Consider the following 16,629-nt stretch of genomic DNA (forward strand, 5'->3'; position numbering starts at 1 on the left):
GAACACAGGATTGCGCCCTCTAGTGGCAAATCTCAACGGCTTTCTGTACACTTGAATCGTCGCATTATGGACTTTCTAAATAACAGCTCGTTAAGTGACTAGTTAATTAGTTAAGTGACTTTCTGTAATGACCTATTTTGTTTTAAAATGAATTGTAGAGGACAATTCAACAGACTGTGGGACTAAACTGTAGCCTCCATATTCTGTAAAGCCCAAAGGTATCCTAAACTTTTTAAAAAGCGCATTATAGTATTTTCATGTTGAGATCCCACTTTTCTGCGCGCCCAGTGCAGAGTCGGTGTAAACATTTTGAGACAAAGTATTGTAGACTTCATAAAGTAAAATAAATAGACAAAATATTAGCATAAATCCACAAATGAATAAATACACGTCTACTCAATATGTTAAAGTGATCTTTCTCATACTGAGTTAATATTTTAATCTTGGCGCTTCGGCTCCCTCTACTGGCTGAACAAATGTCTCGTGCGTTTCATGAACCCCAAATGTATCAAGGCCTTTTCTTTAAGATATTTAACTGGAAGAAAATATCCGAAAGTGTATTTTGTTCTTGCTTGTCTGTGCACAATATGTGTAAGAACATATTCAAATACCCAAGTCCATTAAACTCTGAAGCTCAGATTGATGTGTTGATTGGGATGTGTGGGGATCAGACAAATGTCATTAGACGATGCCCTGGTATTCATCACGTTACACTGTGTACAACTAAATACATTTAGTCATGTTTGTCACCTTGTTTCTTTATTATTTTATTGCAGAAAAATAAAACAGAATCTTCTTCTCATGAATACACACATGCACACACACACACACACACACACACACACACACACACACACACACAGCCTCACTTATAAAAGCAGAGTATGGTTTGCACACATTTGAGAGCATGTTCAGTTTGTGTATACCCTGAAGTACAGGAGGGTGAACTGCTTCCTGTGGCCTCACACTCTTATGAAGTTTAACCACAAATGTGTCCTTTACCACATACTCTTACAGAAACTTTGGATGCTTTAAATGCTATTATTTAAAAATTACAATGTATAAGGTATCCTGATCCTAATATTTCTTATTATGGGGCGGTACACACCAGCATGACTTCAATAAGTTAAGTAATGCAGTTCTATCAGTAAATAAACCCATCAGTGACATTGTAATCTGTCTGTTTATCTGTCTGTCTCGCTCTCTGTCTCACACACACACTTCCTTGCAGTAATGGAGTATTTTTACTGAAAGGATTCTCTCGGGACCTTATTTGATTGACATCTAGGCTACAGTAACAGCCTGAACACAGTTGTCACCACCGTCCGTCATGCAGGGGTAGATGAGTCACAGCATAGTTATTTCAGTCAAGAGAAAAAAGAGTCAGTGAGAGAGAGAGAGAGAGAGAGAGAGAGAGAGAGAAAGAAAGAAAAAAGAGAAAAAAGGAAAAAAACTTTCGAGTTTGTTCATCCACCCTTTATGGTTACAGCACGGTTATCGCAGAGATAGCCACAACAATATAACATCAACGTGCAAGCAAAGTCACTCCGATTACAGGACGCGTTTATTCTGGTCTCGGTGAAAAAGGGGGAAATATCTCGCCGAACATTGTTGATCCGTTAGGGCGGGTCCGTCGAGCTGGCAACCCGAGGCGCAATTCAGCGACTCTAGTCCCTCCTTCTTACTACAGTCCTGACGTGCGCAGCGCGAGCTCATCAATACCGGTGATCGATCCGCGAGGGTCGCGCGAGCACACGTTACCGATCGGTTTATGGCGTTACTGAACAACACACAGAGGAAGTAGATTACAGCGGCACTTACACGATCGGCACACGCTACACACACGCAGTCCTGTGTGTTTTTCCGCAGTTTTCCATCGTTGATTTTGGCGCTGATACCTGCACATTTGCCTTATTAAAGTAATAATGTATCAGGTTTTGAGGAAGTTCGTGTTCACCGAGGCTCACTGCGTGAGCGACGAGGCCACCAAGACCTTCCAGGAGTTGTTCGAGAAGTTGGACGTGAACAAAGATGGGAAGGTGGACGTTGGGGAGCTGAAGGAGGGCCTGGCCGCCATGGGCTTCGTGCTGGGAGCGGACGCGGTGCAGGTAATGAGATGTTGAGAAGATCTCACGCGTTAGGTCACATCTCGGAGATGCTGTGTCCGTATCTCTGTTATCGTGGAGAGATGTGGACCCGTTGTCGTATCCGTTCTGATGTAAGATCATCCCGCACGACTCTGGGCCACCTCGGGCCTGTCCGCACCCAACACGGCAGGAACCGGTCCAACTACCACCAAACCTCACCAGTGACGGGAAAGATCTGTTTCATGTTCGCGTCGTACGACAGAGTGGGTCCAGTCGAGTGACAACGTTGGCGTGTAACAAAAAATCAATAGGCTATACTACTAGAAACTGCAATCAGTATCTATTATAGTGTTTGAAACGCACTGTAAAAGTGCTACTGTAAAATGGAATGAACGTGCATTCTCATCAAACACTCGTGTGTGTGTGTGTGTGTGTATGTATATAATATATATAAATAAATGTGTGTGTGTGTGTGTGCGCGCGCACGCGCGCATATATGTGTGACGAAAGACGCACCTTTAGTGCTCGAGCAAATCCCTTCCTGCTCTACACCCCGCGTGCTCTCTGATCCGAGACATTCTTCATTTTTCTATACGTGCTAATTGAGGCCCTTTTGTGTCAAGTCATAAATATGGGCAGTAAAGTCCTAATCTGTTAATAGATTAAGTATTCAACTGATAGCCATTAGTATGTTGCATGTATTGGTGCATCATGTATTAAAGTTTTAGTGGCATGTGAACATTCAGTATAGGTCTACATTTAACACTGACTTTCTTTGAACATCTGGAGACAGTTTAACAAATGTGCAAAGTGTTCAAGCTAAAGCTAGCACTACTTTTGTTGGTGGTGATTTTTTTTGTTTGTTTGTTTGCTCAATCTAGAGATCTTATTTCAAGAGCTGATCAATCAATAACTTGTTTTTTTCTTTTACTCCCCAGAAAATAGTTTCCTCTGGCGACACTGACAAAGACCAGCAGCTGGACTTCCTGGAGTTCTCCAACTACCTGAAGGAACACGAGAAGAAGCTCAACTTGACCTTCAAGAGTCTGGACAAGAACAATGATGGTGAGTTTCTCTTGGGGTTCAGTACTTCTGTCTGTTCCACAGTGTACTGAGCAAGTTTAGACAATTATTCCTGCAATGTTTTTTTAGATTTATTATCACTAAAGTAATTTTTCTTGTTTATAATGTACACTTTATGTGAGTGAACTGTGTGAAATGTAATTATGTTAGACATAAAATTAGACATTGGAAAATTGCATACAATTCGTCACTGTGGATTTCTCTGGAACATTTCTTCACAGGACGGATTGATTCTACGGAGATACAGCAGGCGCTTAAAGACTTGGGAGTAAGCATATCAAGAGATAATGCTGAAAAGATTCTCAAGAGGTAGTCCCAGCCCAGATGCGTGCACCGGCTGATCAAAAACACTACTGTTTTTCTGACTACTTATTTGATTTTATTTATTTTCTCCTTCGAGGGTTTACCAGTGCTGTAAGGCTCATTGCTGGGGTGGAGACTCCACACCGTCAGCAGTAACTGTTGCTTTGCTGATAACTTTGCACTCTGACTTCTGGAAAGCCAGAATGAGTGATAAGACCTAATGACAGACTGACATGCAGTGCCCTGTTAATGTGTAAAACTATAGAGGACCATAGAGCAGCGAGGGCATGGGTGGAGGAGTGGGTGGAGGAGTGGATGGAGGGCATCTTTGAGTCACTAATACAGCTCACTGACTCTCTCTCACTGCATGTGCAAAGCATTGCCATAGAGCATGGGTTAAAGTTCTCCGTCACTACGACGGATTTCCGTCATTTGATTTTTTTGGGGAAAAAATCCGTCAAATCATAATAAACCACACGCGCGCGCGTGCGTGCTATCTTTTGTGGCCGAAATATGATTCTCACTGGCGCTCATCAGCGCTGGGTGGATGACGGCGGTGTCATTTGATTGACTTGCGGGTCATTCCGCCTTCAGATTTACGGACATTATGTAGAAAAGTGACCTCCCTCCTGCCTGACGTGACCGTAGCGCGCGACTCTGTACACCTCGTGCAAACTTGCGCGAACGGCGGAGGCTAGTTGACGCGTCACATTCTTTTTGCAGTCTTGTCCGAAACGATATGTGGTAGTATAAAGAAACACCGCTCAAAAACAGGAGAATTTTAATGTTGCTATGTGTTCCAGGTTTGAAAAGTGCTGGAATTTAGGCTAAAGTACTTTAAAATGTTGAAATTGTAACTACTTCGTTTCACAACAAATATCTGTCTGACTGAACAGTTTTCTTGCATTACGTTAACAAATACGAGCCTCTTGTAATTCCAGGAAACATGAGAGAACGTGAAGACATTAAGATTGTCAACCATTAAACAGCACATGGATAAACAACATTTAATGGATAAACAACCATTAAAAAATGTGATAAAAAGCGAATTATTTCGAATCATTTCGAGTATATGTATAAATATTTAACTTAATTAAATGTAACATTGAAAACGTGTTGAAATGGACCTTGAAAGTGACGTGCAAGTGCTTTATAATAATAATAATAATAATACATTTTATTTAATAGCGCCTTTCTAACACTCAAGGACACTTTACAATTACAACAGCAAAAAATAAATAAACTCATACATAAAATACAAGTAAGAGAAACAATAAAATATGACACAGTAAAACATGGATCAGTTAAACATTAAAAGCAATCTTGTACAGGTGAGTCTTTAATGAGGATCTGAACTGTAGAAGTGAGTTTATGTTCCTTATGTCAGGTGGCAGCGAATTCCAAAGCCGGGGAGCAGAGCGACTAAAAGCTCTACTCCCCATGGTGGTGAGACGGGCAGAGGGGACAGTCAGGTGAACAGAGGAGGAAGATCTGAGAGTGCGAGATGGAATAGCGACAGTGAGAAGATTAGAGAGATAGGGTGGGGCAAGGTTATGGATGGCTTTGAAAGTGAGTAGAAGAATTTTATAGTCTACACGGAACTTGATTGGGAGCCAGTGGAGCTGAGACAGTACAGGTGTGATATGGTGGAATGAAGGGGTTTTTGTGATGATACGGGCAGCTGAGTTTTGAACCAATTGAAGCTTATGGAGAGATTTGTGTGGAAGACCAAAAAGCAGGGAATTGCAATAGTCAAGGCGGGAAGTGACGAGGCTGTGCACAAGGATGGCAGAGGTATGTGGTGTAAGGGCAGGACGAAGGCGACTGATATTACGTAGATGAAAGTAAGCGGACTGGGTAATTTTATTGATATGTGATTTAAACGATAAAGAGTTGTCGAGGATGACACCCAGGCTTTTTATCTGAGAGGAAGGGAAAACAGATGTATTATCAATGTCAATGGAGGGACTGTTAATTTTAGAGAGTGTTGATTTAGTGCCAACAAGTAGAACCTCGGTTTTATCACTGTTTAATTTTAGCAGATTTGCAGTGAACCAGGATTTTATTTCCATCAAACAATCAGTAAGGGTGGAGAGTGGGAGAGTGGGAGTGGGTTTACAGGAAAAATAGAGCTGGGTGTCATCAGCATAACAATGGAAACTAATGTTGTGCTTACGAAAGATATGGCCAAGAGGAAGGAGGTAGATAATGAAAAGAAGGGGCCCCAAAACAGAACCCTGGGGCACACCTGAAGTAACAGGGAAAGGTTGAGAAGTAAATGTATTGATATGAACGAACTGAGTGCGGCAAGAGAGATATGATTTAAACCAGTTTAGGGGAGTTTGAGTGATACCAATGGAAGATAGTCTGTTTAGGAGGGTGGTGTGGCAGATGGTATCGAATGCTGCACTTAAGTCAAGGAGGATAAGGATGGAGAGTAATCCTGAATCTGCCGCCATAAGGAGGTCATTGGTGACTTTTATAAGGGCAGTTTCCGTGCTGTGTAGTGGACGAAATCCAGATTGGAACAGTTCATAGAGGTTATTATTTTTTAAGTGATTATGAAGTTGCGAAGCTACTACCTTTTCGAGAATTTTTGATATGAAGGGTAGATTAGAGATGGGCCGTAGGTTATTAAAATCAGTGGGGTCTGCGCCAAGTTTTTTCAGAATCGGAGTTATTACAGCAGTCTTAAGATGAGCAGGAACAGTCCCAGTGGTAAGGGAAGAGTGTGTGATGTTGGTGATGATAGGGACTAGTGAAGACTGACAGGCTTTCACTAGAACTGAAGGGAGAGGGTCTAGTTTGCAGGTGGATGGCTTCAGCTTCTGGATTATATCAGAGATTTCTGAGGCAGAAGGAAGATGAAAGGCAGACCAAGGATGAGCAGGAGGAGAAAAGTCAGGGAGAAAACTGGGAATGGATTGTAAACTAAGAGAGTGGTGGATTGTACGGATTTTATCAGTGAAGAATGACATGAGTGAGTTACAGAAATCAGTAGAGTACAGGTGAGATGGGATAGAGTCCGGGGCTTGGGTTATATTTTTATATAATGAGAAAAGTGACTTGGCATTTCCTTCATTAGAGCAGATTATATCAGTATAATGATTTGTTTTGGTATGAATAATGTTTTCCTTATATTGTAACATATGATTTTTATACATTTCCTTATGAGCAGAAAGTCCGGTTTTCTTGTAGAGCCGCTCTAGTTTCCGTCCTTTGGCTTTCATAAGCCGAAGTTCGGGTGTAAACCAAGGGGCTGAATTTGTGAAAGTTACAGACTTAGTTTTTAGTGGGGCTAGTGAGTCAAGTACAGAGTGAAGTCCAGTATTATAGTGAGCAACAAGATCGTCGGGGGTGGTTAGGTGATGAGTGTCAGATATGGAGTTAATACTGGAGGAGAGAGAATCCAAATTAATGTCCTTAATATTACGGAAAGAAATGAGACGGGGAAGTTTGGTGACATTTATCGAAAGACTGACATTGAATGAGAGGAGGAAATGGTCGGTTATTGGGAGTTCATCAGTTGTAAGGTCGAGAGGAGAGACACCTGAGCAGCAAATTAAGTCCAGAATGTGACCCTTAGAGTGAGTGGGAGCATCGGTGTACTGCTGAAACCCAAAACCCTCAAGACAGCACATAAAATCTTTGGTGAGAGGGTTATTTATGTTGTCCATATGAATATTAAAGTCACCCAACACAATGTTATTTGGTGACAGGGTTGACAGGTGTGTGAGTAGAGTGGCGAAGTCATTTAAAAATGTACTGTTGGGTTTTGGTGGGCGATAGATGACTGTAAATATGGTCGGGGTAGATCCAGACAGTTTACATACTGTCAATTCAAACGAAGAGAAGGTCGGGACAGATACTGGCGAGACTTTCCACTTCTCGCTGTGAATTATCGCGATACCACCTCCTCGACTGGTGTCACGTGGTTTGCAGGTGTAAACAAACCCCGATGGAGTCGATTCATTGAGTTGTGTATAGTTGTTGGTTACTTGCCAGGTTTCTGTTAAACAGAGAAAGTCAAACTTACGGTCCGTGATGAGATCTCGGATGAGATGTCCTTTGTTCGTGAGTGAGCGGATGTTAAGCAGACCGAAGTTGACAGTGGAGTTGGGAAATGATGTAGCTGGGGTGTTCGCCGACCGGGCTAGGCAGGCTAGCACCCTGTGGTCAGCAGTCCGACCTGTGTTGCGTCGGGGTCGGCGAGAGATGGACCAGATAGATTTTATTGCCTTTGATGAGTCTTCAAGAACATTCCGACGAGACCCGCGGTGGATGTATCTCCGCCGAGGAGTGAAGATTATGTCCGGGTGTAGCAGTAGATCCGATGGAGCAGCAAACCGACTGAATCGGTAACGGAGAAGCTCAGCAACAGAATACTGAAGCGAGACCATTACAGGTTTGTGAATAAGTTTGTGAGTAAGTACCAGCAGAATCCAGACAAACGCTGACCAGGTGTGGATCTTACTAGTTTGCATTGCAGTTAAAAGACCACGGGGTCGCGTTTGACATAGGTGTAAAACTTCTTCTAGAATAGCAATAGCAATAATCCAGCAATAGTCCAGGCAGACAATGTAGGCTTGCTTTAAAATATTTAAAAGATAAGGAGAAAAAACTTTGGACACAACTTAGTTAAGCGTTAATAAAACTAGCAATTTTCGTGTGAGCAGCGGCAGCAAGTCGCGCCAGCGTTCACTCAGCACACTCAAAATGTACTACGGGCCAGCAGCTCAAACGCATCAGCGTAGCCGATGCTTACCTTTAATTCCACCTTATAAAGGTGTATGAACCCTGCAAACATGACTTTGTTCATTGTGCTGAGGCGCGGCGCGTGCGAAGTTACAAAATTCGAGAGGTGCACGACCTTGCGAATCACCAGCACGCGAGGCTCTCGCGCACGGGTGGAGCCAGCGCGATTACGTCATTTTCGGCGCCCGCGCCGCCCGCACGCGCCGCGTCAAATATAATGGCTTAAACCAGGCTTAACATGGATGGTTTTGTTCTGTTTGTATTTAAAAGCTCTATCCAGTGTAATTTTTTTGTAACATACCTACTTAAAGCAGGTAATCTTACGGCTTATGTTTTTGTGAATAGTGAATTTGATAAAAACAAGAGAGCTTCATACCTTTTAAAACTCACCAGGATTCACTAAATTTGACTTGATCTTTAAATAGTTTTCTGAAGAGGACCCCCAGATTTATGTACATTTATTGCTCAGGTGTTGCATTTTGTCACTTCATAGATTCTCTCTTCTCTCCTTACACAGGCTGTTTAGATCAATATACTTTATAAATGTGTTTATTGTGTAGAATTAGGCAAAAGAGGTCGTGTCCCAACTACACCACATTTTCAGTAATTGCTAGCATTGTCTTTTGCCAGGAAAAAATTTCAGTCAAATGAAAATTTCTTGCTTTAACCCATGCCATAGAGATAGAACTTGACCTCTGACTGAACTGGAAAGAGTTTTGTGACAGGAATGGAAAGTAAGAAGGTGCTTTTGTTTTGGGTTTGGTGTTTACCTTTCAGAGGTTGGCCAGCTCCAAGCTATTATATCATCAGAATAACTGCAGATACGGTGGGTGGGGTGGACCTTCAGACGTTCGGGTAGTTCAGACTGAGTTCCTCCCAACGAGCCCAACAGCCTTTACTGGCCTCTCCACTTTGTCTAACAAAAGCTTTATGCACCAGCCCATGTCATAGACTCTCAGTGCTCTGCAACATCCACTTAAAAGTAATACAGATAAAACAGAGACCTGCATGCACACAGTTATGCACACAGAGAAGAAATCACATATCCCTTCGTTTGTTCAAAAAATGCATAAATATGATTGATCACATAGTAAGAGTGCAATCATACATCAAACCCAGCACATCCTCAAGGGAGGATATTTATTAGAGGCTGATTGTAATTAGGCAAATGATCATGTTGGTTGGTCCTCACTAGCGGACTTGTATAGTGAAAACATGGAGCACAAATAGATGTGCTATTTAAAAAGAAAACATAATGTACCGTGATGCATTATGAGCGTTGGCACTGTGTTCTCTGTCCCTTCCAGCATCGACGTGGACGGCACCATGACTGTGGACTGGAACGAGTGGAGGGAGCACTTCCTGTTCAACCCTGCCACAGACCTGCAGGAGATCATACGCTACTGGAAACACTCCACCGTAAGCCACCGCCCGCTCTCCTCCCGCACCAGCCCGGCTGCCTGAACGCGGGTGGAGCCGTGTCTGAAATTACCTCCCCCGGGGGCCAGGAGCATCGGATGATGATGATGATGCATTTGTAATATGCACTGAGACTTGTGAGAAAGGGTTTGTGAGGGGCTCTTGTTCTGGTCATTGGCTGGTTATTGAGGATTAATGAATGTTGTGAATGAGGGTGGTGTGTGAAGGACCTGGGTCACACACAGAGATGGAGACAGACACAGAAAGGACAGAGACAGAGGAGACAAGCTTCCTAAGCAGGAGTGCAGTTTATATCTGATTTAACTGAGAGGGCAGATGAGGAAGAGGAAGATAGAGACAAGAGGAAGATGGAGGCATTCTTTGAATGATGGGAGAAAGAAGTAAAGTAATATTCAGCTACCACAACCTTATGAATGATGTTCTGTGATTTAGTTACCATTTCAATAAGTGTCTAGAGTAATAGTTTGCATCCATTTACTTCTATGTGTTGTGATGGCGGTTCCTCCATACAAATCTCTATAAATATGTTCAGGGTTGGATTTTCCTGTCAAGACTGGTCACTGTCAGGAGTTAGTGACTCTTTCAATGTCTGGGCAGAAGGAACTGCTTGGCTGAACCTGTTGAGCTCACTTTAAGCTGTTCTGGGATCAGCCTGGAGATGGTCGCCTGCAGGGTACAGTATTGAGCAGGCTATTGGACCCTCACACAGATGGTGAGAGTGGCAGTGCAGGTCTGTCTGTAGCAGGCCAACAGCACATTCTCCCAGATGCATAGTTGTGTGTTAACCTGTAGGCCCAGACAGCAGAATGTCATGATAAGAGTTTTGAGGAATGCAGTCAGAGGAGCTTTGGTTTATGTTGGTGTGACGTGTTGCATATGGTGAACTCCAGGTTTGTCTTGGTCATGCATGTGCGTTTGATACTAAGACTTGTTTGTCTCTTGCAATATTCAGGAAGCCAGAGAACATATCAGTTGTATGTATTTACCTAGTTTAGTCCAAGAATGACTGTTACTATTATGTTCAGTACTAACAACGCTCTGAGCACTCTGTAACCAACATAAGTGTTTGTTGGGCACTTAGCAAATGTGATTCCCAAACACAGTTCAGTACGGTGTGCCACAATCATGCAGGTCAGTATGGTGTGCCACAAACATGCAGGTCAGTATGGTGTGCCACAAACATGCAGGTCAGTACGGTGTGCCACAAACTCCATGTCCACAGATTAGTCAGAATGATCCTAGTTTCTGTGGCCCATAGCAGCAGTGGGCTGGTTCATGAACCCAGTCCCTCCTAGAGGATGGGTGAAGTCCACTCCTGGTTCAACCACCCTTCTTGGTTTCATCCCAGGATTAACTGGACCTGGGACTCATAACCAGCCTTCCAATTATTTACAGCCTTCCAATTATTTACAGCCTTCCAATTATTTTGAGAGAACGAAAACATGTCAACTATTTCAGCCCAGTCAGGAAACAAAATGTAATAAATAAAAAAAATGTAATTGAATAAATGGAATGCAAATGCAGCCGTATGTGACTGTGTCTAAATGAGGCCCAGGCTGAGTGAGGGCCTGGGGATGATGGGGGATTTGTACGGTAGACAACTGAGAAGCTGCACTGTATAGTAATGACACTCCGGATATGGAATGATGCTTAAATCCGGACATTTAAGACAGCAGTGATCAATTAATCAGCTTGTTAAATATGTTAATCTGTAGTTCTTAAAATGATGTGATGATCTGTAACAGAAAAACATCAACTCCCCTGCTGTTAAAATGCACTGCTGAATAGCGAAATGACACCATTAAATATTTTAAAACCAGTTCACAGCTGTTCAGTGTAAACACTTTGTTTGAACTTGTATTGTTTTTGAAACAACACAAATGATTAAAGCAAACACTTGACAACTCAGATGGGTGTTTTGTTAGTGAGTAATGGCTCGTCTGGGTTTGGTTGTTCTAGGTGTTGGATATAGGGGACAGTCTGTCTATTCCCGATGAGTTTACTGAAGAGGAGAAGTCCACTGGAATCTGGTGGAAGCAGCTGGCTGCCGGGGCGATGGCAGGGGCCGTCTCCCGCACAGGCACCGCCCCTTTAGACAGAATGAAAGTCTTCATGCAGGTATGACCTTCCTTCACAACATGCGGTCTGTTTGAGCCGGCCTGCTGTCTGCTGCACACACAGCACGGACCCGCGGGCCAGAGGAGGGTACGCTGTGTTTGGGGGGTGAGGGGTAACTGCTGTTATCTGTAATTACAGGTACATGCCTCAAAGTCCAACGAAATCAGTCTGGTTGGTGGATTTAAGCAGATGATTAAAGAGGGGGGAGTCACGTCTCTATGGAGGGGCAATGGGGTCAACGTCCTGAAAATCGCCCCGGAAACAGCCATCAAGTTCATGGCATACGAGCAGGTGAAGTGTGTTTTGATTTAATAGCCATTAAGATGCCCGTCACATTGTGGAAAAACTCCCCTCACAATGGGGAAAACAGCCAGTACCTAATATAAGTACCCCCCATCACCACAGACACAACCACCCCCAACACCCTACACCACCACCACCTTTCTGTTTCACCTGAAGTGCTCACAGTGATGTTTTGAGCTTCACGCTGCAGCTGTGGTTTGACACGGCGGCTTTGTGAAGCTAAAGTGCAGGACATTAGGCATTATGAGGTTACTAGAAGTGATGGGATTAATTATCACAGTCTTAAATACAGTTATGTTGAGTATTAGCTTGTGAAGCTTGTGCAGTTGAAGTCTGATGGAAACCAGACTTGAGGCAGCTTGGGTGATCCTCTGATATGCCTGTCATGGCAATCTTCCTGTTGTCATGGTGATGGTGTTACAGCCATAAATCCACCGGGCCATCACTTGTTCAGTTATATATCGCGACATCTAAAAAGAACACATGATTACATTATTTGGCCAATATTAACTTGTTAAACCAAAGCTGAAATTGTAGACTTCTGTGTGCTGGAGTATAGAGCCAGGAACACTGCCAATATCTACTCCGCATCAGCCTGCAGTCTGCAGTAAAGTTACTTCCACACAATGACACAACCAAAACTGTACCGCATAGCCTTCCAAAGCCTCGAAGCTCTCTAGAAACCCGCTCTTTTCTCACACTAACAGAAAAGCAGAAGTAAAACAAGGTGCTTATTCTAGATCACTGAAGTATCCCACCCGGCATTGTGTTACTCGTGCTTTCCAGAATGTTCTCAGCTTTAAATATGAAACGTCACTGAAGCTGACACCCATGTAGTATTTAATTTCCCTTCAGTCAACATTGCCACTGTTACAGCACACTGAAGAACCACATCTAGCTCACCAGGTTTCTCGTGTGATGGTGATAACCCCTCTGTTCCTCCCCACGCGCAGTACAAGAAGCTTTTGTCTAGAGACGGAGGGCAGGTCAAGACTCATGAGAGGTTCATGGCAGGGTCCCTGGCCGGGGCCACAGCACAGACACTCATCTACCCCATGGAGGTGAGCTCCATCTCCTAGCACACAACCACATTTTTAATAGATTTTTAATAATTTAAAAAGCTTTTTAAGTTAAATCAGATAACAGAAGGAACATGTGGGTTATGTGTGATGTAAACAATGCATTCCTGTTGCGTTCTTCACTGAAAGGTGATGAAGACCAGGCTAACGCTGAGGAAGACCGGGCAGTATTCCGGAATGTTCGACTGTGCCAAGAAGATTGTGAGGAGAGAGGGAGTGAGGGCCTTCTATAAGGGCTACATCCCCAACATCCTGGGCATCATTCCTTACGCAGGGATAGACCTGGCTGTGTATGAGGTGAACCAAGATGGCTTCTGAATATAAAAAAAACATTAAAAAAAATTCTTATTCCTGCTCGAACTAAAAAAAGGACCAGGGAACAGCCCAATGTACGAGGCTCTTTTCTCAGACAACGCTGAACCACGTTTCGTAGAATCCTAGTGACAGGAGTCAGTGGCCTGACTACATTATTGGGGATGACAGCATCTGATTCCTTTTGGTTAACATGGCTCACGGGTTTAAGTCAGTAGAAAAAAAGAAATGTTGCACCTCTGGGCCATGTTGAATACGTCGCCATTAAAATAAACCTAGTAACCTTGATTCACTACAGCAAAACCACAAGAGCCTGTATTTCTTGTACTTCAAAGTGTGATATTCAGTCTTAAACTGGAATGTGTATGAACGTAGTAGTTGTACTGGCATGTGACAATACAGAAACATATAATCTCAGACTGGGACAACTCTTAGTAGATCGATCAATCTCTCTCTCTCTCTCTCTCTCTCTCTCTCTCCCTCTCTCACCCTATCTCTCTGTCGATTCTGACCCAGACCCTAAAGAATACCTGGCTGTCACGCTATGCGAAAGACTCTGCCAACCCTGGGATTCTGGTTCTGTTGGCGTGTGGAACCATCTCCAGCACCTGTGGGCAGCTGGCCAGTTACCCCCTGGCCCTGATACGTACGCGGATGCAGGCCCAAGGTAGACGCCCTCTGGACTCGGAACCCGCTGTTTGACTCGTTGTTGTTATTATAAGAACATGAATGTCAATCTGTGTATGCACGGGCTCATGCCTGTAGACATACAGCAGATACAACCCTATACTGTTGGATGGATACACTAAAAGTGCAGTTATATTTTAAATTGTTCTGTTTAAACAGTTATATTTAGCACTGCATGGTGCTGTTTATCTGCTGGGCATGAACTGTATCTCCTGGTATAGTCAGTCGTTCCTCTAGTACCATCAGTAGCAGAACCTGACTTCAGGGCATTTTTCTCTCACAGCATCTCTAGAGGGTTCGGAGCAGGTATCCATGACCAAGCTCACCAAAAAGATCTTGGAGAAGGATGGTTTTTTCGGGCTTTACCGAGGGATCCTGCCTAACTTCATGAAGGTCATCCCTGCCGTCAGCATCAGCTACGTGGTGTATGAGTACATGAAGTCTGGCTTGGGCATCTCCAAGTGAGAGGGGTGTGTGTGTGTGTGTGTGTGTGTGTGTGTGTGTGTGTGTGTGTGAGACATAAAGGGTGTTTTCCTCATCCTGAGTCACTTGTGCATGTCTGCATCTTCATTTAGTCAACCCATACTGTTGTTTCTTTACTGTTCGTGAACGCACAGACAATATTCCTGTAATGTCTTCCAGAGCCAGGACATGAGTCTCCCAGTGTATCAAACATTCACTGAGTTACAGGGAGCAGCCCCCGGGCTGGCCAGTGTGATTTTATATAAATCTTAAGGGGATAATGCAATTGGTTATCACGCTTTTTGCACGGCTTAGAGTACTTTAGTTATACGAGTTGTAGGTGGTCAGCTAATTTAGGCCAAAATTGCAAGATCGAAAGGTCTTATGGGTTTGGGGATATTTGATATTTTTTTATGTTTGTTCCTGTTGAATGTCATAGCAACAGGGTGATATCTGACATTGTTCTCTATGTAATATTGTTGCCAAATTCTTTAAAATATTTGATATTTAGTTCACTCAACTCATGGGGGCGCTGTTTCACACTCTCATGACTTTAGTGGAAAGGCACATTAGGAAATGCGTCCTGTGCACCAAAACCCAAGACACAGGTTTATTTAGTTCTGTTATTAAATGTAAATCAGTCCACTCCTGCTCAGGTTTACATGTTTTTTTAATGCTTTAAAACAATACAGGCCCGACACCATCTCGCTCTGCAGACGTAGTGTGTGCACACATGTAGGTGTGCTGTTAGGCTGTAGCCTGCACAGCGTGTGTTTGGGTTCCTCCAGCATCATGGTCTGACCACTGGAGAACTGCTGCTGGGACTGTTCTGAGTGGCAGACTAATCTCTTCCCAGCAGTGACACGTTGCAGTCTGTAGCAGATGTGAAAGGAGCCTGACCTGCTCCCACCAGCAGAACCAGAACCCCCGTTCTGCTCCAGCAGAACCAGAACACCCCCCAGCTCTGCTGCCACTAACATCTCGTGGTGGGCGGCACAGACTAACTGCCCCCCACTGCCGGGACTGCGGGATGTAGTCGGTGTCTTAAGAGTCGTGAGTGTATGGTGTCTAAAATGTCCAAAAAGGTCTGTTTGCTGTCCACTGGCTGTTCTGTTGGCCAGCATGTGCATGCACTGTGTACGGAGACACACTGGTGCCTTAATCACCTTGTTCACCTCATTCTCTGCAGACCGCCCTGCACAGTGACTTATGTTGCCTTTTTAGCCCGATATTTAATTGTATTACAACTCTCCTGTTTACATTAAAGCATTTTTAAAACATGTGAATACACGTGGTGCCTTTTGTGTTGTGTGATGTGCATATAGCTATAAAATACAGTCTCGTATGCAAATTCCCACAATCCAAAGTTCAGATCTGGTAGAGGTGTTGGTTCAGACACTGTGAAAACTCTGTGAAACCAATCTAATGTGATATTCTAGTGCCATCTAGTGGGGAGATTAAACGATTCCCTGAAGTCAATAATTCCAAGAATGGTCTATGGCAGGTGTGCTCAAATGGAAATGATGAGGGGCCACAAATTTTTTTTTTCAATGACTCAAGGGGCCATTTATTGTGACCGTGTAGGATAACGTATCATAACAATATAACGTATAACCAGGGGTGGGGTGGCGAACGTATTTGGGGGCAATCCCCAGCCCTGTATTGAGATCGCAGTGCGTGATTTCAAAATAAGAGCGGATAGCGCGATTGGGGGAAAAAAAAAAGTTTCAAAATAGCTCGCGGGCCAGAAATAGATGCCCAATGGGCCTAAAAAGTATTTGAGTATGGGGGGTCTATGGGAATCCAAAAGAATGTAATAGGTTTACAACAAACACATAAATACCATTACAGTAAAGTGTTGATTTGTGGTTGTGCAACACTCTTTGGTGTTAACCAGATGGTCACGCACTTCATCATAATGAGGTTCACAGGAGAGATTTGTTTTTGTTTCCTTAACTTCAGACTCACTGAGTGTTTAAATGATTTCAAACAGTAAGAGG

General features: G+C 43.5%; 1 protein-coding gene across 1 annotated transcript; it reads left to right on the top strand.

The window, feature by feature from the left end:
• The first annotated feature begins 1,471 nt into the window (after positions 1-1,471).
• On the top strand, positions 1,472-15,915 carry slc25a24 (solute carrier family 25 member 24). The gene is made up of 10 exons (XM_077017528.1): positions 1,472-2,108; positions 3,026-3,152; positions 3,392-3,479; positions 9,536-9,647; positions 11,628-11,786; positions 11,925-12,077; positions 13,043-13,150; positions 13,298-13,465; positions 13,997-14,147; positions 14,451-15,915. Exons 1-10 carry the CDS (start codon positions 1,926-1,928, stop codon positions 14,630-14,632), a joined length of 1,431 nt encoding a protein of 476 aa, XP_076873643.1. The 5' UTR covers positions 1,472-1,925; the 3' UTR covers positions 14,633-15,915.
• Positions 15,916-16,629: the final 714 nt, after the last annotated feature.

The sequence above is a fragment of the Brachyhypopomus gauderio genome, chromosome 9, assembly GCF_052324685.1.
Source record: "Brachyhypopomus gauderio isolate BG-103 chromosome 9, BGAUD_0.2, whole genome shotgun sequence".
Classification (NCBI taxonomy): Eukaryota; Metazoa; Chordata; class Actinopteri; order Gymnotiformes; family Hypopomidae; genus Brachyhypopomus; species Brachyhypopomus gauderio.

Bases quoted from the DNA above. Each gene is read 5' to 3' on its own strand.
- slc25a24 (XM_077017528.1), top strand. From the start codon at position 1,926: ATGTATCAGGTTTTGAGGAAGTTCGTGTTCACCGAGGCTCACTGCGTG. The intron at 11,787-11,924 runs GTATGACCTTCC...CTGTAATTACAG, and splicing joins GAATGAAAGTCTTCATGCAG to GTACATGCCTCAAAGTCCAA. The intron at 14,148-14,450 runs GTAGACGCCCTC...TTTCTCTCACAG, and splicing joins TACGCGGATGCAGGCCCAAG to CATCTCTAGAGGGTTCGGAG.